A 23,357-nucleotide genomic window follows, 5' to 3' on the forward strand; every position below is an offset into this window, starting at 1 on the left:
ATCCCTCATATTTTATTTACAAAAACGTAATATTTTCTTAATTGATAACAAATTATAAATAATTTTATTGAGCACTTTATTTACAATCCGCTCTTTTATTCTTTTAAAATTAAATATTAAATATTAACAGTCCGTATAATCGTTAATTAAAATTTTGCATTTTATTTAAATTTATTTTGTTCCACATTTGAACTTTGTTTATTAAATTAATTAAAACAGATAAAAATATTTTATTTAATCACTTAAATAAATATTTTTATAATCCTATTTAATTTTTATAAAATTAATCAAATGCCTAAAATATTTTCGATATCACTCACAATTTCTTTCATAATAATTAATTGTTAAAAAAATGTACAAGCTTTTTTACTTAATTTATCTTAAAACTATAATTACATTTTTAATTCTTTACCCACAAATAGGGCAACATTGTCAACCATAATTTATTAAAAAAATTCGAAACATAAAATTTCTTATTTTAAACTCTATTTAGTGGAGATAATGCTGCAATTGCTCTGCACCGAGCGACGCGCCGTAATATGGTATCTCTGTAAAATACAAAAATAATAATTGATTAAATAATTTTTATCATTTAAAATAACAAATAATTTACATTTTAATTAAATATCAAAGCATAAAAATAAGTATTATTGCATACATTTTCTTTAGATCTTTACAAGTTTTTTTTACGAATTTTAATGTTTTTTGAACGATGTTAAATATACATGAAATATAAATATTTACAGAAATAATTATGTTTTTATAAACCAATCGGAGTAACAATAGTTTTAATTTTTTTTGTGTTAAAGGCGACAGAGTGTGTGCTTTTCAGAAATGTTTAAAAACCCTAACCTAGTGAAATTATGATTATGTTTGAAGAATGGGCAAATAAAGGCTTTAATTTACATTACACTTGTAAATGTTATTGTCACAATGTGTAAGAATTTTTACATAGTAAATGTAATAAAGTAATATTAAGATTAATATACAAAAGCTGTAAGTGAAAGAAGATATCAATTTACCGTGGGTTTCTAAGACTAAAATCCCCGTTTAAATCATATTGTTATCTCTGTTTTGTCAAATATAAGACAGAGATGACGATATGCTTTATACAGAGATATGTTAATGATTCAAGGCAGGTATTAGTCTGTACATTTTCAGTCATTTTGTCGTGTTATGTACCATGTAAATTGTAGAAGTTTGAAGATTTCATCTACAGAAGTATGTTGAAATAGGTCCCCAAAGGTTACGAATATATTTGTCAAAGAAAGGTCTTAAAGAAAAGAATCCTATGACAAAGTGGTATTGCAAAATTTGCTACGTTTTTTGGATTGATCAATTAGTAATCGTCTCTTTAATTATTTGTATTCTATTACTACATTTTACTTCTACAATATACATGGTGTTTGTCAGTCAACATACCTAATATAAATAGTCAGTCGTGTTCAAACTTGAACGATCTTGTTACCACGAAGGATGAATTTGATGTCTTTTCTTCTATTAGCGTTGCTGTCAGTCGTTGTTCTTGTCGTGGTCGTTGTCGTCGAAGTCGTCAATTCTAAGTCAGGTAGGAGCTCGGCAGGGAGGACACCGACGTCATTGTCGGAGGTGGGAGTCGGAAGGAATGCTTTACCAGACTTCATTAGTATCTCCTCAAATCTAGCTTGATTAAATTGAGGAGCATCGTCTAAAGATCTTTGGACATTATTGTTCATGTAAGCGGCTAATTTACTCAAGTTACGATTGATCTTTTGGATTTTAGCTGGTGTTAAACCTTCCTTCTTATGTAAAGTTGGTACTATAGAATGTTTGGAAGTGGCATGAGCGAAAGTCGGTTGGGGATTTCTGGGGTCATAATCTAGGTACGCATCGGTGGATGCAGGTTCACCGTAGGAGTCCACAGCGCCCCATGACATCGGTTTAAAATCTGGTAAAGGAGGAGGTATGGCTAGATGTTGTGGTTCTGATGATTGTACTGAAGGGGAAGCGGATGAGAACACGTCTTTAACAGCTGTGTAAACTGTATTAAGTATTGAAGGAGGTGGTTCTAAGGGTGTGTGACCGACTGTTGAATGTTGATTTGTGTCCCCATGCGCCGTGGCACCCAGTGGCGCTAGTATCACGACGCCCGCGTGCACTCCGGCAAGCTTCCCTCGTCCTGTCTCAAAACAACTGCAATCTTAGTCCGTTACGTCATTAGTTACGTCACTAGTTCAATTGATGTCTCGAATAGCCGAGTGTTGCACCTTTCTAATCCGCTTTAGAACATCGCTCTAATGATTCAGTGTCTAGATCACTTTGACCAGAATATAGGAAGTGTATGTAACATATTGAAGATTGCGTAACGCATTATAAATTAATATAACGATTATATTTTGATAGATTAATGTTTATTTTGGTACACAACTAATTCATTTATTAAAAAAAACTTTTTGTAGGTGCTGTTATATCTTATTTATGTTAGAGTGTGGTAGAGTTGTTTGAGAGTTACTTATGCAAATAATAAAGTATAATTTCTATAATATTATTAAGTTATAGTTAACTGCATACTCATTATAGCTTAGCAAACACTTTTAAAGTTAGCAAATCTTGATGTTTTACCTAACATGTGGTAACTAAATGACACGGAAAAGTAATTAAGGAGTTAAGAGGTACACCATTACTCTCTTTACAGACTATTCAATAAAAAAAACAGTAAAAAAAGATAATTATTGGTATTACAAAACTAAAACAAATCAGATGTTTACCATCGCTGTATAAAAAATTAAGCTAAAAAATTTGTGGACTTTGATACATATTCAAGTCAAAAAAATATGATTAAATTTTAAGGAGAGTTTTTAGAACATTGATTGAGTTTAATTTTGGCGGACGACTTTCGGATATGTATAAAAAGTAGATTAGTCAATCGTACTTTAGTCGTGTTATACAATAAATATCCGGTTTTTGGTAAATAAATAGTTTTTACTAAACACTCGAAAAAGTATCTATTGAATATAAGTAGACCGTAATGTTGATGACACGATTTAAGTTTATGAATAAAGCCATTTGATGTAATAAAGAATAATACTGTTCTTATTATAAATACTTATTTCCTGTTATGTTATTGCATTTATTTCTAAAAATGATTATATAATTAAGGTTCCGTACCTCGAAAGGAAAAAACCGGAACCCTTATAGGATCACTTTGTTGTCCGTTCGTCTGTCTGACAAGACCCTTTTTTATTAACATATGTTATTAATTTTATAAAAAAAAGAGTCTTGACAGTCAGACGGACGGACAACAAAGTGATCTTATAAGGGTTCCGTTTTTTTCTATGAGGTATGGAACCCTAAAAACCTCAAATGTATACTATAATACATAGTTGTATAAAGTGTATTATTTCTTTATCTTACAATGTAACTAGTTAGATTATAAACTGACGATTACACAGTTGATCGATTAAATATCTAATTTATTCCCTCTAATAATGTTGGCTAACATGAATACTCTTTTGTTTATTGTTCGACATATTTCACAGGAAACGTTCCAAATTATGACATCGAAGCATTGTATTTGATCAGATAATCTAGTTCCGATTCATTTTGAGATGATGTAATGTCCATTCAAGTTCTGATCTCACAGTAAAATGGACAATGTGTCAGTTGTTTCTCACGATTTACATAAATTCCCAAGGGTTGCAATTGTAACTGCAATAATTCAATTATGTTTCTTTGCTATTTTTTTTCAGGTTAAATGTGCAAAATAACCTCTTGCATGAAAAAGTCGCAACATATAGATTAAAAATATTGAAATATGGCTGTATTATATTTGTAAAAATACATGTTTTTAAGACACGGCCTCATTTGGTTTGTAGATGTAAAATCTGATCGGTTTTTTTTTTAATTAAACTAACCTAAAAAATTGCTTTCCATAAAAACAATAATTTATGTTAAAAATATAAATATATGTTTAGTACCTAATAATTCATTATTTTGAGACATATTCACACAATAAATGCTAAATACAATGAAAGTATTTGGTCAATGCACTCTTTCTTCGGATAGCGATTTTCTTTCCCATAACGTAAAGAATCCAACTTTATGACTGTAATTATAAATAATTATGTGAACGATTTACATCTGCAAGATAGTTTTGAAATATTTCGACTGAATCGTAAACTTTCGACATGATGTAAATAATATTTGATCAGAAATATACGAGGAACCATTTTAACTAAACATTTGATTTTTAAAATTAGAAATTTATCTAATAAAGGGTAACATAATTGATTTTTAATCAAGCTTTCTAAAAATTATTAGGAAGAATTCCGACTCTGTGCCGGTGTATCGCAACACTAGCCTTATTAAAATGTCAACGTTTATGTCCCCTCACTAATCAATCTGACACTTGACTCAGTCACGAAAGCGCGCCATTCTAAATGATTCTAACTAATAATGTCAAAATAAATCAATTTCTGACGTATAAAAATAAAGACAATATAAACAAATATGGATAAGTTTCTCTGTAAGGAAAACACGACTTCTACTAAAATGGTAAGAATCATAATTTCGTTTAAGGTTTATTAAGTAATTTATAATTAGCCGATGCTAAATGTTACTTTATAATAATTCAGGTTTTAATCCTTAATTCTACGAAATTTTTTGTAGCAAAAAACTGTTTTTTTTTTAGTAAAGTCATAATATACATAATCATAATTACGTAATTTTCTCTAAACTAGTTCAGTAGATTTTTTTAATTAGTTGCTCGTCACACTGGACACCATCGAATTTAGGGTTAATTATACAACACGGAAACAAAAGGCTACTATACAAGGAAATATATATAAAGTTACTGCTTTCTATGTAATCAGTTTCATAATCCAATTGAAAATGAAACAGGGAAGGCATACCGCTATCGGGGACACAATATATTAGTAAAGGGCGTCTGTTTGTGTGAAAGTGTCTTCCGTGTGACGTAACCTAGGTTAACCGCTCTCATAACCTAGAAATTATACAAACTATCTTATTGGGTTTCCACTGCCGAAACATTAATATAAAAACATATGTCATCTCTCTTAGTTTTATGACGAAAAACTCTATTAAAGATCATAATATTCTACTTAAAAAAAACTAGTTGCTTTGCAATTTACCTAATTACCCTTAATTAAATGTTGATTCATTTACGGAGCTTTTGTAGCTCAGATTTAAAAAATAGGGTTTAAATTGGATTTTATAATAATTAAAATAAATAATTAAATTAAGCAATAGGTAACATCAATAAAGAGCGTCGGTGGCTGAGGGGTCAATCACTTGACTTGCAAACTGCAGGTACTGGGTTCGAATCCCGCCAGGTACCAATGTGTTTTTCGATTTCCGATTTACATATGTACATTTATCCGACGTTCTTACGGTGAAGGAAAACATCGTGATGCAACCTGCACATATCTGAGAAGAAATTCAAAGATATGTATGAAGTCAACCAACCCGCACTAGGCCAACGTGGGTGACTATGGCCTAATCACCCTTAACTTAGGGTAGGCTCCGAGCCCCTCGGTGGGGACGTATAGTGAGCTGATTATGATGAGGTAACATCATACTTTGGCAATAAGTTGCGCGAGATAATAATTTTGCAACAACGTATAGGATTTATGTCCAAGTAATATATTTTGCATTTGTCATCTAGGTCAATTATTAACATACGAGATTACACAATTACTCTAGAACTTGAATTTTAACTAAATATATTGTTTTTATAGCATACTATTGATTTAAAATTAGATTAGAGAAAACCCCAATAGCCTATTGGTTAAGACTACATCCGAACATGTTCCGTGTTCAAATCCATCATCGAATTATCATTGTAAAGCACACCTTTTACAAACTTTAAAGTTGGAATATGATAATTTAAAAAATAAAAAAGTAAAATAAATTAACTCATATTGTGAAATAAGTTAAGTTAAAATTTCTGATAAATATACGTACTAAAAATATTGTAATATTACATAAATATGTTTATTTATGGCATAAATATTTAGTAACATAAAAAATATATACTCGTAGTGCTCTGTATTTTTCCTTCGACCACAATAATATTTACGCAATATATCGGCGACTGGACAAGGTAGGCAAGGCGAGTCGGGGTCACTGACACAGTGCACTTTCACTCAGGGAGCTCACATCCTCCGGTATCGATAGGTTACGATCAAACGATTGCTTTATTTTGACGAAGATAATATCATTGTTGTAAAAAAAATGTTAAACAAACTTTTTAACTCCTAAGAACTGAAATAGAGAAATATTACAGTTAAGATGAAATCTTCAATTTACTTTACTTAAGATGTTATTATTTTTATTAAGTCCTTCAAAATTACTTTTAGCAACAGAATTAGTTTAAGTAAATATGAACAAATATATTGTAAAACTTTAAATCACATCATTCTAGTTAAATTTGTAAATAAAAACGTTACATCGAATTCAAAATACGTTTCCTTTTTAAATACAACGATTCGTTTCGTCATCACAAATACGTATTTCCGTTCGAAAGGGAAAGTGAACGTTTATATAAAGAAGTCAACCAAATGTGGCATTGACGAAATTTTGAACTAGGACATGCTTTGGCAATCGAAGGAAGTCAAAAATACACAAAAGATGGGCGAAGAAAAAAATATATATTTACAAAAAGCAAGAATCAGTAACAGTAGGTCTAGAAAGAGAGATGGAATGTGTGAAAGGTGACATGATTAAGAAATAAGTGACAATTGAAATGGTAAGTAAATCTGGAGGACGAAAACTGTCACACAAACCCCACTTACAGTGAGATTAAGATTGGGAGACGATGAAGAAATTCTTTGCAGAAGAATCGAATTCGAAATTTGAAAATCAAAGCCTGTGTACAGCTTTAAAATATTTGTAACTTTATCAATGAATCTTACCAAATAGTATCTATTAAATCATAATATCTATATAATAATTCCGGAGACGGTAAAGGCGGCTCTGGTATGTCATAATTTTCATCTACCACCGATGACATCACGATTAATTCTGAAAAATTCATTGCATAAATTCACGAGGAAATAACATAATATGTATTATGACGTGCATATTATTATGATGAATTATTTATTATGTCAATTAAATGAATAAATGATAACTGTAATTAATAATTTAGTTACATGTACAAATGTGGTGACCTGAGTAATATACGTAACCTAAATTTACACACAGAAATGTTATGAATTAATATATCTCTTTCATAATATATATGTGTCTCTATATCTATACTTATTAATAAAATTTAACTATCTGTGTAACATCGAAAAAAATTGTATTTTGTGAACATGATGTATACAGCGTGTCCCAAAATTCAACGATAGCTATGTTACTTAGGTAGCTAACACTAGCTACAAAAAATATTACAGGAATATCATCATATTTGTAGGCACAGTATCTAATCATATGAGTATCAAATTATGAGAAAAGTTACAAAACTTAACATAATAACTTAAAAAAAAGAGTTGGATTTTTTTTTGTATTTCTCCCTGTGTAGTTATTGATCTGGCTATACACCATTACCGTTTTATCGTTGAATTTTGGGACACGCTGTATAAGCGTTAATAAGAATAGCCAAGTATTAAAATTTTTGTCTATCCGTAAATCCGTGTTTGTTCGATCTGACGTGACTTTCATGGCATGGTAGCTGTTGCACGCGGTCATATTCTGGGCTACTTTCTTGCTCTTAATATAATTTTACGTCGTTAATTTAAAATTGTTATTTTAGTACAATGTTTTAGTTAATCCTGTGCGTGCTTTTAATATTTTATCTCTACTTATTAAATCAATATTTTAACGCTATTACTATGTATTGTTATTACAATTCAACCGCATTTACGATGGACGCAATAAAATATCTTATTTCGGACACGCTCGTTAAAACCCCGACATTGTGAAACATGAATCAATGGATTTAACGATTTATTTCACAATTACAATGAATATATTTGAATGAATTTATAAATTCTTTGATTTGAACTATTTATATCAAAAAATAAGTCTTAATTTAGTGGATTTTTGTACAGATTTGAATTAGTATAAAGTTATAGTAAATGTCGCCTAATTTTGTACTTAATTTTTTAATTAATCAAATTTTTAGAATACATATAGGGTGTACTTTTTAAATTTAAATAATAAGCTCTAGATAATTTAACTTAGACGAAATAATCTTATTAATGAGGTATCTTATTAATGAGGAATCTCATTTTAGAGCTTTAGAATGCTTCTTTAAATTCTTAATTTTTATATTCGCTTTCATATAGAAATTATCTTACCAAGATTAGTTCGAACTAAACTTGGTGAAATCCTCAGATTTGCTTAATTAAAAAGAACGTAATAGTATTGACTATTATGTTTAAAATGACTAATTGGAACCCTTGGTTTCTGAGACAAAAATCTCTGTATGAAACATATCGTCATCCCAGTCATAATCTTTAACAAAACTGAGATGATAATACGTTTTTTTATAAACGAAAGGGGCAACGGAACGGCAAATGGACATCTGCAATACTTGAGGAACCGCATGCGTTTCCCGCCATTGAGATGTTGATACTTTTTAAACGGCGATTATGGTCTCAGAAACCCAAGATAAGTCATATAGGAAAACCTCTCTAATATTTCATAATGTATGCAAATAATACGGAAGTATTACCGCATTTAATTCTGCTTATACTTAGTTCCGGTGAGGCAGAGATCACTTATGTAAGACATAAGTCTATGCTAACCTTAAAACTCGATGAACATATTTTAAGCATGCAAGAAGAAGATGTAATTATGAAGATTATTAGAAATTTTATGGTACTAAATTTTTTTACTGCAGTTTTGTTATTTTTAATCCGAATTTAAATTATTATATTTCTTTTTTATTTTATTATTTTCAGCCAGTAATGTTGTTCACAAATCAGGATTCTAATATAGCAACAAGTTTCTGGATATTATTTATTTTCTATTATTAATTCAGAATCATTTAGTTCTTGAGTAATTTTATTAATAATTGTCCGAAAAATTAGCAAAAAAAATCGTATTTTTCTGTCCTAAAACATCATATGTCATATTTACTTGAATATTTTTTTTTAAGAATTTAAATTTATAATGATAAAAAAATTGTGATTTTGTGCGCCAGTTTTTCTTTTAAAAATATCTTGCAATTTTAATAAAGTTTAATCTCCTTTTTGACAATTATTAATAATCTGTAATTAATTGTTGAAAAAATAAAAATATATTTTGAATTATAACCTCACTTTTAATAAGCTCAATAATTTATATTAATAAAATATATTCAAGTAGTATTTTTCCAAATTGTTCTTTTTATGTTTATGTTGAAATATGTTTTCGTGTTAAATGTACCATTACCATACAATTACTATATTTAATATGATTGCATAATTATTATTTCACAATAATCGAAAATAATATTTTGATTGTCGTCAAACTTACTCAATATATACTTAACGTTTTCAAAACGACTAATCATGGGTTTCTGACAACAAAAATGTATAAAATAACGTCATCCATGTCATTATCTTCGTCAAAACAGAGATAGCAATATACATATTTTTTTATAACAGTTAGGGGCAAACGAGCAGCGGGAACACCGATGTGTTCAACGACACCCATGGACATCAGTAATACCAGAGGAACCGCAGATTTGCCGGCCTATATGTTTTAAACGGGGATTTTTGTCTCAGAAACCAACGATTAATGGACTAATAACTCGTAACTTTCATGATTGATATTAAATGATATTCCATAACAAGTTGTTGTAATGCTAATCCTACTGAAATTAATATTTTAATATAGGAAATTGATATCATTATGTTTTTATTCATACCGTATGAGATATTGAGGTTAATCGTCATATGTTTGATTACGAAGAAGATTGAAATCTATCACAAAAAATAGCGACACAAATTAGTTTGAATGTTAAATAAAGTTTTGCTTATTTTCGAAAATATAAGAAGTATTTTAGGTCCACATTTGTTTGCCTTAAGTCATTTCATTGCATCACTTGAAGGCTAACGGTTGTTTTTATTTATCAGTTGTCGCTTTAAATTTAGAGAGTAGTTTTAGCATTGTAGAGTAACTTAGCTCGAGGGGTCCTGCGACAACCTCGATCTTTGCCATTCCTACATATCACTAATAATTATTACCAAATTGGAAGGTCGTTAAGTCGCTTTGGTATTCGTTAGATGGAGTAACTGAGCTCAAAGGCCCCGAGAGTTCGACTTTTTAGCGGTGCTCATTTAATATCATGTAATCGGTGTGAGCGTTGGTGGCTTAGGGGTTAAGCACTAGACTTGTAATGTGTCTTGTGTCCTGGGTTCGAATTTGTACCAATATTTTTTTCGATCCGACGTATGGTAAAGGAAAACATCAAAAATACAAACTGCACATATCTACGAAAAAAATCATTGGGGATGTATAGTGAGCTGATGATGATTCGTTTGTCTTTTAAAGCTTACCGTCAATGTGCGAAGGGTATTTGTGCGCTGCGAAGCCTGTAGGCGCGGCGAGGGCGGAGGAGGTGTGCGGGTAGTGTGCGGGCGCGGTGGGCGCCGCATAGGCGCTGGGTGGTGGTCCGTACTCTACGTGGGAGGTAGGTGGAGGACCGTATATTACCGCCGCTGAAATTATATAACAAATTTAACAATCACACATTTAATTTGGCACTTCAAGAACATGAGTACTCGTGTAATACTTGTGCCAACTAAAACCGCTGGTAATATACAAATTGGAAACAAGAAATAAAATGTGTATGCTTTTGTTTCTATGCTTTTAAAAGTCAAATTAGGCATCAAGTTACAGTATATGTGTTTCTTATGGTTAGGAAAATGTCTTGAAATAAAGAAAAACATAAAGTGAAATTGAATTTATATTTTTCAGACGATTATAACAAAATGTCATAAATCAATCTCTATAATGCAGTAATTCTGTTAGTAATAAAATTATTGTATAATAATGAAGCTTATATAATTTATAAGTATAATTCACACGATCATACGAGTGAAGTAAACAATACAAAATTATATTTAACTTTGCATATGTTACGTAAGTTGAAGTGATAAATGTCATCATGAACAAAGGAAACTCTTACAAAGTTTATTATTTTTACATCCAAAAGAGAAACGATTGAAATTGATAAAAGAGTTATTTTTACTTAATACATCTCCTGAATCTTCATTTATCGTAAGAGAGGTTTAGTGTCAGCTCTGACAAATCCTCTCCAAGGGCTCTAGCCTATTATGTCAGGAGTGACAATGATTTAGTAGGATTATCTGTAAAACAAGTACAATTGAGGAGTAAAAGATTAGCGTGGTTTGGACATGTTATGAGGAGGGATGATGATGATATAAGCAAAAAAGTAATGAGATTGAATGTGGATGGCTACAAGGGTAGAGGAAGACCAAAAAAAGTATGGAATGACTGTGTGAAAGAGGATATGCGTAAGAAGGGGGTAGACTCGGATATGACGGCTGATAGAGATGTATGGAGGAGTAGTACATGCTGTGCCGACCCTCGATAGGGATAAGGGCAGGTTGATGATCTGTAAAACAAGTATTACTTGTTGGAGGAAAACTTGTCAGTTCTTACCTGCTGGTTTCTTATGACTTAAAGCTGCAGAGCTTACGATCTTCTTTCCAAGATTGCTGACCACGTCACCTTTAGACGATATCACTCTGCCTAGACTAGCGGCTAACGCACCTCCTCCCTTGATCAACTGACCCTTTAGGATTGTCACACCTCCAGTGATAGCCTTCACCGCTTGGAACAAAGTGTACAGGATGGATTTCTTTAAGCCCCAGTAGTCTACTTTTTCATCATGCTGTAGAAAGTAATATTAAGATTAGTTAGTAAGCATTCATTTGTTTTTTGCTAAGGTTATTTTTCTGTTTTTTAAATAGGTATTCTAAGCTACTCATTATTTAAAAATTTGCATGTATTTTATGATTCCTTGTTATATGTTGCTTTTTAGTGACCGTCGGATAGTTCATTTTATTGTCACTGTATAAGTGAAGTGTACTTTTTATTGCATGTATAAAATTAATTTCTATTTTACCAAAGAGATAAGCTTATTAGAAAATCTCGAGACATAATGATAGTGGATTGTAGCTACTATTTATAGTAGTCCTTAGTACTTACTGGTTCATAAGAATATCCATGTTCTCCATGTTCAGATTTACTGGAGGCGGAAGAAACGAATGATGCAGCTCCGGCTGACGCCTGACCCAGCAGGCCGAGTTTGCTCTGAATACCTGACGCTGCTTTCGAAGCGACCGCACTTAATGATTGAGCAGACGATCGCTTTGTTCTATTGAAAAATAAAATGTTTAAAGTATGAAGTCGTTTATGTCTTTTGTATGAACAGAAATATGTGAATGGTTTTCATTCGAACATACCATCTCACATTAAGCTAGAGGCGTTCTAAATCTATATATATAAAAGAAAGTCATGTTAGTTACACTATTTATAACTCAAGAACGGCTTTACCGATATGGCTGAAAATTGTTGAAGAGGTAGCTTCGAGCCAGGAGACGGACATAAGTACTATTTATTCTTTTTTTTTTCGAATTTATGCCTTGAAGAGCTGCTTTTTATTTAACCTACTAATATTTTAAATACGAATGTTTTGATGGATGTGATGTGGATGGATGGATGGGTGGGTGGGCTACACTAATTAAATTTTTTATATGTCCACGCGGACGGAGTCGCGGGCTAGTATTATATAATTGTTTTTTTTTTATAGGAGAAGGGGACAAACGAGCAACGAATCGTCTAATATTATTTGATCCGACGCACATGGATATCCGCAGCGCCAGAGGAACCGCAGATGCGTTGTCGGCCTTTAAGGAAGTTAAAGTTAAGTTGTTACCTTCGGCACATCGAAATATTAATTCAATGGACGCAATTGTTGACAGCGATAAAGACAAACTTTTTTATAGCCTTAACGACACGACTGGACTCTACTGCGTCGAAGTCATCCAAATAACATTAAGTGAACAAATAAATTGGTTACATAACTACGCGCGCATTCTCGCGATTTGGTCATGGGTCGATGTGTGTTGGCGGAACATTATACCTCATAATTTCTTCAGCTGCGAGACCCTCGGCTAGTACTTCCAACTGCTGCGGTGTCATACGGCTAATGGCTGCCATGTCGATGATATCCAGCTCGAGGGGAGCGCGTGGCGCAGGCGCTGCGAGCGACGTTGCCAAGCAAAATAGGCACACCCATATCTGTTGTAGAAACAAAGTATAAGTATATTACTCTATTTATATGAAATATATTTAGTATCAATGTCTTTCTGGAATAATAAAAGAGATATGTGTATTCTTTACTTTGATATCAAAACATTAAGACGGTTCACATTAAGTTAAGTTGAGTTAAGTTTGTGGTAAATAAGTATGCCAGTGCCAACAAATATTGTGTCGAAATAAGTCTAAAATATAGTTAACAAGCTAGATAAATAGTGTAATTTCTCTTCTGTAAGGAAAGTCGATAGAAAAATTGATCTCGGCCTGATCAGTAGTCATTTGTTTTCATTGCTTTTATTTCTCACTATTGTCTCTATAGTTATGAACTGAACAAATAGCTATCTACTACCCATGTACAATAACATGGGAACAACAACATGACGTCGCTTTTAACCCGTTTCTAAGCAACGCTCTCCCGAGCCTATACGACTATGGCATTCGTTAAAATGTAGGCTCATATATAGCGCTTTAGGAATTTTTTACAGAATGTTACGCTCGAACGTATTTGCAGAACCAATCAACATCTTCCTGTGATCCCATGTAAGGTTGACGCACCAGGTTTTTATCTGGATAATAAATCGACCTTTCTTCCGCCAGTTCAGTCACCAGTTCTTAACCAAGTTTCCTTTCACTCAATCTAACCATATCATCCGCGACCGGAGTATCTATACACATTCATTAGACTTCTAATAATAACATATAAATGTTTTGAGATCAAAATCGATCTTTATAACATATTCTCGTAGTTTTGTCAATACGGATGACGATAGGTTTACAGAGATTTTGGTCTAAGAAACCAACGATAAATAAATCATGAGGAAGTAAGTATACGTGCGTAAATAAAGTGTAAGATCCGACTGATTGTCGGTGCGCGGCGCGAGCCTTGGCAGTGAAAAGCGAAAGTTGTGGCAACGTCACCGCGGTCGCCGCACCGCAGTGTTTGGAGCTCTAAAACTAGCGTATTATTTAATGATGTAATAATATTATAATTAATTCTCATTTTCAACAGCTTTATCACTATACTAGCTGTCGCCCGCGAATCTGTCCAAGCGGAATTTAAAAAAAAATAGTAGCCTAAGTAATTTGTAGGATGTGTGTTCTTCCAGTTATTTACTGATTGTTAACTTGTTTATTTCCCTATAAGTAAACACTGCACTGATTGTATTAATTCTTTGGGAGAATGAGACCGTACAAAATTTAAAAAAAAGACACGATGCAGAAAAAAATATTATTCAACTTTAATAAAATTATTTTTGAGTTCATATTGCATCGAATGCCTTGTCTAGCAGTATTTGTAAACACACTTGACACTAAGCAATGTTGCTTTATCCTAGTGATGATTTAAAGTTTCGTGGCCCCACTGTTTAAATACTTGGCGTATCTAGAAACTTCAATAACTAGATTAGTTCGTAAAAATATTTTTTAAGAATTACTTAATTCATGAGAAAGTTATTTTAGTTATTTTTAATCAAACAGAAAGTAAGTTTTTATTTCTTTATATTAAACACAGACAACGTAGAGTTCATAAGAATAAGAGATATTCATAGTTTGTTTGTGTTTATACTGAAAAAAAAATCGTAAAAAAAAAAACATCTTTACAAAGAAATTGGATTGATTGATGAACGTAAACATTAGTAACAAAAGTTAATTTTTCTAAATTATTTATTTCTCAGTACCTGGATGACCTCGGTATTTTTTTTAATTGTGTTTTTTGGAAATTATATTTAAGTACGAATTACTAAAATGATGAAATAGGAATAATATTTTTCGATCTGACCGATAGAAAAAGTTAAGTTTATGTTTAAGTTGATTATCGATAAAACACGAATAAAATAACATTTTCTAAAAATGATTCCTAGCTAGATCGATTTATCACCCCCGAAACCCCCTTTATACAAAATTTTATGAAAATCGTTGAAGCCGATTCCGAGATTCCAATTATATATATATATATATATATATATATATATATATATATATATATATATATATATATATATATATATATATACAAGAATTGCTCATTTAAAGATATAAGATTCAAAAGATGAACTGACTGAACTAAATATGAACTATCGAACGAAAGATGATTGTGATTGTGTGTAATTAAATACACTATTAAACTAATACTAAACATATTAAAAATAAAATTACTTTACAACTTAAATACATACTTGTACTGAAATTCTAAAATACAAGAAATAAAATCGTACACACAAACATAAACAAAAATACTTATTGCGTAAAAAGCATCAATTGGATTAAAAAAAACAAATTGCTTAAGATCAATTATTTTATTGCATAAAAGCATTAATATATTTATTCTAGAAAGTCCAAAACATGACCTAAAAGCTTACTTAACTGGTCTGTTACTGATTTGACATCATAAAACTTTGACCTATAGAACGAGAACACGCTGTATCAAAACGTGAAGGTAGAATTTAAAAAGTAGTTCTACAGGGTGTTACGCAAATCGCTATTAATTTAATGAATTTAGGTTTTTTGTGTTTGTTTCGTAATAATTATCAATTTTTTACTTCCTGTAGTTTATTCATTTATCTGAGAGAATTATTTTTATCACTCTCTGTACTGTTACATACTTCATCATCAGCTCACTATACGTCCCAACCGAGGGGCTCGGAGCCTACCCTAAGTTAAGGGTGATTAGGCCATAGTCAACCACGCTGGCCAAGTGCGGGTAGGTTGACTTCACACATATCTTTGAATTTCTTCTCACATATGTTCCAGGTTGCATGACGATGTTTTCCTTCTCCGTAGGAACGTTGAATAAATGTACGTAAGTAAATCGGAAATCGAAAAACATATTGGTACATGGCTGGATTCGAACTCAGAACAGATTGCAAGTCAAGTGCTCGACCCCTGAGCCACCGACGCTCTATTACGTACTTACGTTTATTTTATAAATTAGTAAAAAACTTGTGACTTTATTCCAAATTCGACCATAATCTTAATAATATTATAAATGCAAATCTTTTGATGCATGAATGGATAGATGTTTATTAAAAGGTATCTCTAGAGCGACCGCATAGATCTCGATGAAATTTGGCATAAATGTAGGATATAGTCTGGAAGAACATAAGTAACTATTTTTTTTAATCCACGCGGACGATATCTCACAGCTAGTACAAAATAAAACATATTATTGATTAATAATAGCTTATTCTACTTATCTACATTAACTTTAACTTTAAACAAATATCACGTTTATCCGTTCACGTAATTTCCTTAAAAATGTATGAAAAGTTTTTATTTCACGTATTAATATAAATATTCTTTCTCATCGAACCAAGACTAAAACATATCTAATAATTCTTCTATGCTAATATTATAACGAGGAAAGGTTTGTTTGTTTGTTTGTATTGAATAAACTCCGAAACTACTGCACCGATTTGAAAAATTCTTTTACTGTTGGGAAGCTACACTATCCCCGGTGGACATAGGGTTTATTTATTACTAGATTTTTTTATTCCACGCAGAAGTCGTGGGCAACTGCTAGTTATAAATAAAACTAAGTACCGTATCTTATGTATCATATTGTTGTCAAATATATAACAGGAAATAGACAATAGCCACTTTAGTTAGTTATTTCAAAATTCACGCAAGCCTGGCAATGTTGATTACCACCTGTATTGTTTATGGTAGCTCATGCCACTTATGACACCGTGTCAGTTATGCTGTGGTAGAGCTGTGACTAGTTAGGAAATATTTTCTATAGTGGCATTCTTTTGTAACGATATATTTCTTCCTTTTTAGGGTTCCGTACCTCATAGAAAAAAATCGGAACCCTTATAGGATCACTTTTTTTATGAAAAAGATTCATTATTATTTCCCAAATAACAAAAAAAATCTATTTGAACTTGATATGAAATTACTTAAATATTTGAGCTTCAATTTTTGTTTCAATTTTTCAAAAATATATCAATTTGTTTGACACTTTTGTCCTTGCACTAGCTGTTGCCCGCGACTCCGTCCGCACATTAAAAACTAAATTAGTAGCTTATGTGTTCTACCAGACTTCTCTTTACATTAGTAAGATAGTAAGATTTATATAAATAGCTCAGTTCGGATATCGCGAGTCGTCTGAGCCGCTGTGTGGCTTTTCGTTTCCTCGTTCTAACCGATAAGTATAATACTCGACGTGTATTTGTCGACTTTGAGTGCTTCAAATAGAAAGCTAGACGCTATCTTCCTCGTTGTATAAAGAAGTTATAATCATATTATAGTTACTTCTACGATTTATTAAGTTTTTTAGTACTCTGAGAACCCTACATTAAGAAGAGCTCTACAGAATTATTTTAAAAAATTTACGGTAACATTCAGTGCCGTAAAGTACTTTAAAGCCGTAAAATACATAATGTACTTTAGTAGACAAAAGTTACTTCCACAAGACAAATTTTCTTTGCAGAATTTATTAATTCATAACTGTCGTCCCTTACTTCTTCATTGATAAGACAGAGACGAAAATACTTATCAATACAAGTGGCACTGCAATGGAGTTCTACGTTTAAACTATCTGTTTGAATATGGAACACTTTAAAAAAAGAATGCGTGACGAAGCGATTACTTTTGACAGTTAGCGTGCCATTACGTCAGTGCGCCTGCGCATTGTTGTTCTCTTGCTAACGTAACAGAGTAGATACGAATCTCACTCGAGGCATCAGGAAATAAACGTGTTTATAAAGTCAACTAAACGGCCAATTAAAAATGTGCAAATTAATGTTTGTAATAGATAATAATTCTACAAAAGAATAGTAAAATAATTAAACTAAATAATTAAAATGCTACTTGAAGACAGTATTTCACGCGATAACTAAGCACAAAAACAGGGCTAATTAAGAAATAAAAATCAGTTTTATTTTGTAATATTTGTAGGTTATTTGAATTAATAATAGTCGTAATCTAATCGATTAGGTAGAATAGTAATCAATATGTAAAATCAATACTTGAGAAATGATTTTTTTCAAGCGAAACAAGCAGGTGAGAAGATAATGTTTAAAGATTCTAAACACGTCGTCTCAACTCTGGGGTCACGGGTTATATAACAATACATAAGTAGGACGAAGAAATCCGCTTTGTCGACTCGGAATTCTTGTGATTAACATATCCGAAAACATTATCCGCAAATTGTTTTGCAATAAAATATCTTCATTAATTATAATCCTTCTTATGTCTGCTTATGCCAATCTTACTTCTTACTTATGCGAATGTTTGGATGTATGGATGTTTTTTTTTTTTTTTTTTTTATGAGAGCGGCTTTGTGCCGCTCTCGCCTTCACCCCTGACATGTATGGTCAGAGTCTTTGTTCATCCTAATTTAGTTTTCTACAACAATTTTAAAATTTTGGTTTTTAAATTACAATTTTCAACTTGCTTTTACGTTTTTTAACATTAAATTTACGTTACTATTTATTTCACAACTACATTTTTACTTTTCTGACTTATTTACATTTTACATTTTACCTTTGTTTTATCTTTGTATTTTTAATTTTGACAATATTTTAGCGCTAATCGATGGACTACATGGTGGTGCTTCTCCCTGTGTATGTGTATGGATGTTAGAAGATATCTCGAGAACGGCTGCATGGATCTCGAAGAAATTTGGCATATATGTAGAAAATAGTCTGGAAGAGCACATAGGCTACTAAATGTTGTTTTTAATACCGCTCGATTGGAGTCGCGTGTCGGTTACTTTAATATGTGTTATTCATAGTTATAACTACAACATTTTTGACAAATATTCGCTTTAGTGTATAAAATTTAAGTGTTGTTAATGTCTCGGGGCCTTCCTTAAATAATTGGGTACTATCGCTTGGGCCGCGGACGAGAGCGAAAGCGTGCCCGTGGCCCCGTCCCGATGCGTCAGAGGGCAGTCAGGTTTTAGTGGGTATTCTGGTCACCTTCTGTGGCCGGCGAGTCCCACACTCCCTACGCCATTGCACCGCCCGGCGTAGGCGTGCGTAAATGCATTTCCTGACTATAAAAAAAAAAAAAAGGGTACTATCGCTTCACTATTATCTGCAATTCTTAATTTACGTGATTCTCTAAACGAAGCAAACTTTAAAATTGTGATGTTTAGTCATTGACTTTGATTTTTTAACTTAACAACTTTAATTTTATGCATTTAATACAAATATTTTAATAATGAATAAAATAAATGAATTCAACGTTTCCTTCCTCCAACAAATAGGGATGTGCCACTTTCTATCGACAACCTTCCGCATATTAGTGTCAACAGATGTTAGTAATATCGATAATTTGTCCGACGCATTGCGGTAGTCAGAAAGCAAAACGGATTCACTTTCGATGCTATGTTACGTTATGTGTCGATGGCCGCGAAGCCTTCTGTTGACTTCATAATATTAGTACAGTCGTGGACTTTAATTTCCCACCCATTTCGGTGAAATATTATTAAAGCTAATATTAAATTAAAGCTTTTACGTTGTCAGTTTGCTATAAAATATTTGAACCTAAATGGGAAGCAAATTAAATTCGTTGACTTGATGGTTAAGACTTTATTAAATAAATAAAAATAATAAAGATATCCACGTATATAGCTAGTCTATAAAATTACTGTTATATCTGTATAAAAATAGTTTGTTCTCTTAAAGTAACTCTTGAAAATATAGTAGATGTCTCCCGCGACACCGTCCGCGCGGAATTTAAAAAAAACTATTTGTCGTAGCGTAATGTTATGTAGCCTAAACCCTTCCTCTATAAATGGACTATCCAACAAAATAAGAATTTTTCAAACCGGACCAGTACTTCCTGAGATTAGCTCGTTTAAACAAACAAACTCTTCCACTTTATAATATTAGTATGGATGGGTTTATCCAGACTATGTTCTATATGTATGCCAAATTTCATCGAGATCCGTTCAACCGTTTTGGAGATATCTTCTAATAAACATCCACGCATCCATAAATCGAAACATTCCCATTTTTATGTTATAAAGTGGCAAACGAGCGAGTGGCCACGTGAAATCGCAGAAATAGCAAAGTGACCGTTGCCCATAGACATACGCAATTGCTTATGCGTTGCCTACCTTTCATCGACGGAGGAGAGGATGCACAGAAAGAAAACATTTCCATGCATCCTCTCATTCGGAAAATCCACTTCCACTTCACATCCTTTCCTTATAAGAAAAAGGGTAGGAAGGGAAAGAGGACTAATTTAGGCCTCCGAGACGCACACTCATCAGACGAAACTCGGAGTTGCTTCCACTTCACTCACTTCACACAGTAACTTTATAATATTAGTAAGATTTATATTTTACTTGATATTGTATTGCATCCCATATTCATCTCGTAATTATAAATACGATGTCTGTATAAACATATTGCTATTTATTTTAATACGAACGCATTGAATGTTATTCAAAGTTACAGTTAATTTCGGTTTAAAATTCTGAGTTTTGTCAGTGGTTAAGTAGACTATGTTAATTAAAAATTTCACTTAATTAATTTTAATACATTTTTATATGAATAATATTTTAAAAACTTATTCATCGACTTCTATATCCATTATCATCATCATCATCAGCTCACTATATGTCCCCACCGAGGGGCTCGGAGCCTACCCTAAGTTAAGGGTGATTAGGCCATAGTCAACCACGCTGACCCAGTGCGGGTTGGTTGACATCACACATATCTTTGAATTTCTTCTCAGATATGCTTCACCGTAACTTTTATATCGCCCATTTTGATTTTTAACTTGTGAGACTAATCTCGAGATTCATTTATTTATTTGACTTTTTTACTAATCTGTAATCATTTATTTTATTTAGATAATTCTATTACGTTCTTAACTAATACTAGACATTTAATAATTCAATTATAATCTTACTAAATAACTAACCACTACATAACAAATGAATAAATAATACGATATTAAATAAACTATATACCAAAACTAAACCAAACTAAATAATATATACTTGGACAAATAATATTTTAAGTTATAACAAAAATAACATTATAAACAAAGCTAAAATTAATACACAGATCTTGTAAATGTCATCGACAATTTTATATAATAATTAATATAGTAAATAAAATCTTCCAATTTCAAAATATATTTATTTTATGTCCTGGCATAGACTGGCATGACGTAGACTTCATAAAGAAAGATTCCTTATTTACGAAACTTCGTAAAATCACCAATACTTCGTTCATACATATTAAACAATTGAATTTAACTATATCTCAAATATTTCAATGATTGTCTATTATGTTTAGAAACAGAAGTCACTAAGAACTCCCTTTTTTTTTTAAGTTTATTTTTTGAATTTCGAATAAACTTCGAGACTAAAGTTTAGAAAAACTAAATGGCAGCAATTCATGTAGCCATATTCACGATTTTCCTTAAAAGTAAACTTACAACTGTCTAAAAAGGTATTGACCACTATTGAACACATTAGAAATGTAAGGAAAATTTACATCATTACGAATTTACGATGCGGTCGTGACCAACAGGATAAAATAACTTACGTACGTATAAATCTAAATAATAGAATACAGGGATATATTTAAGAGTAACAAGAATAAAGTTATTTTGGTTTATGAAGTTTTTCAATAATTTAAGTAGCAATGCGAGTAACTTTAAAATAACTTGTTCGGTAACCGCAAGTGGAAAGTTACTTTTTAAGAGTACCGAATCATATTTTCATTTAAATTTTTAATTTATAAGCAAACACATGTCTTTCACTTTTAAAGATCACCTTACCTTAAGCGAAGAACTACAGACTTATAAAAATTAATGACTCTCACCTTTAATTTGCGTGTGTTAGTCATCCTGCTTTTCAAACAGCGAAAGTCACAGACACGTTCACAAAAAGTTCACTAAACACTAATAATTATTAAAATACACACTTAAAAATATTCGTAATAAATTAAAAATAAATATATATTTGTCTATGTTTTTCAAGATGGCGTCGATTTTGACAGTTTTACCGCCAAATTCGTATAACTTTCTCGCGCGTCGAACGTGCGTCGTTTGCGGGTTCGCTGTCACTCTCGCCGGCGGTGCGCTATTTTCTTTTATTTAAACATCGAATCCCCACTTTCTTGAAGATTGTGCATTATCGCATAACAGCATCAGGTGTTATCAAAAATTATTGAGGCCGCCCGGACGGATGATCTGTGTATCGACGTGAATTACGAAACCGTAATTGCATTTATTTTAGCATAACGATATTATAGAGGTTAGTTATGTCTGAAAACAGTAAAACATATGAGTACTATTTATAATAAAATGCAGTTATCTCTTTATTGCAATACTTTGTAACATAATTATATTCTTAATTAATTTATTTTAGTAAATAATGCATTCTATTTTGAGTATGTATATGCAGTAGTTCGTATGATCCGTTTTTCTGCGTATTTTATAGTAACTGTAACAAATTAACCTCAATATTGTGCAATAAGTGGATATATCTTCTACAAAAAGGATACATAAAATGTTTAGACACGTTCTAATATTAAGTTATCTTTCTTGGATCTGTTTTAAATCTAGATAAATTATAATAACAGCCCTTAGTGTTTACTGCTAGTTACACAACGCCCTACATCAAAGTATCGATTAAATTATCTGAGTCGTGTACATCCTTCTTTATATCCGATATGTGCAATCGTCCTAGATTTATACTTTAAATATACAGCGTGTCCCAAAATTCAAAGATAAAACGGTACTGGTGTATAACCAGATCGATAACTGCAGTTTAAATCGAGAATTTTAATTAACTATGACTCCTAATAACGCAAATTATATTAAAAACTCAATTATTAAAATTACACCGAAAAACGCAACGACAAAGAGCCTGTTAAAATAAGGAAAAAGAAATAAATAGTTACCTTATCTGTCGCCCGCGACACCGTTCGCGCCGAATTAAAAAAAAAACTTAATTAGTAGCCTACGTGTTCTTCCAGACTTTGTTCTACATCTATACCAAACAGCGAGATTCATGCGACCGTTCTGCAGATATCTTCAAACATTCTTCAATCTAAACTTTCGTATTTATATAATAATATTAGTAAGATTAATGTGTTATTGTTTATGTA

The 23,357-nt window shown here is 31.7% G+C and overlaps 1 protein-coding gene across 1 annotated transcript; it reads right to left on the reverse strand.

Moving 5' to 3' along the window:
• On the reverse strand, positions 1 to 22,291 carry LOC106115687 (uncharacterized). The gene is given in 6 exon segments (NM_001312213.1): positions 1 to 548; positions 10,491 to 10,652; positions 11,620 to 11,851; positions 12,169 to 12,337; positions 13,106 to 13,263; positions 22,068 to 22,291. Coding segments are annotated over 6 exon segments (804 nt in total). The 5' UTR covers positions 22,092 to 22,291; the 3' UTR covers positions 1 to 489.
• Between the last annotated feature and the right edge of the window lie 1,066 nt (positions 22,292 to 23,357).

The sequence above is a fragment of the Papilio xuthus genome, unplaced genomic scaffold (genome assembly GCF_000836235.2).
Source record: "Papilio xuthus unplaced genomic scaffold, Pxut_1.1 DF827777.1, whole genome shotgun sequence".
Taxonomy (NCBI): domain Eukaryota; kingdom Metazoa; phylum Arthropoda; class Insecta; order Lepidoptera; family Papilionidae; genus Papilio; species Papilio xuthus.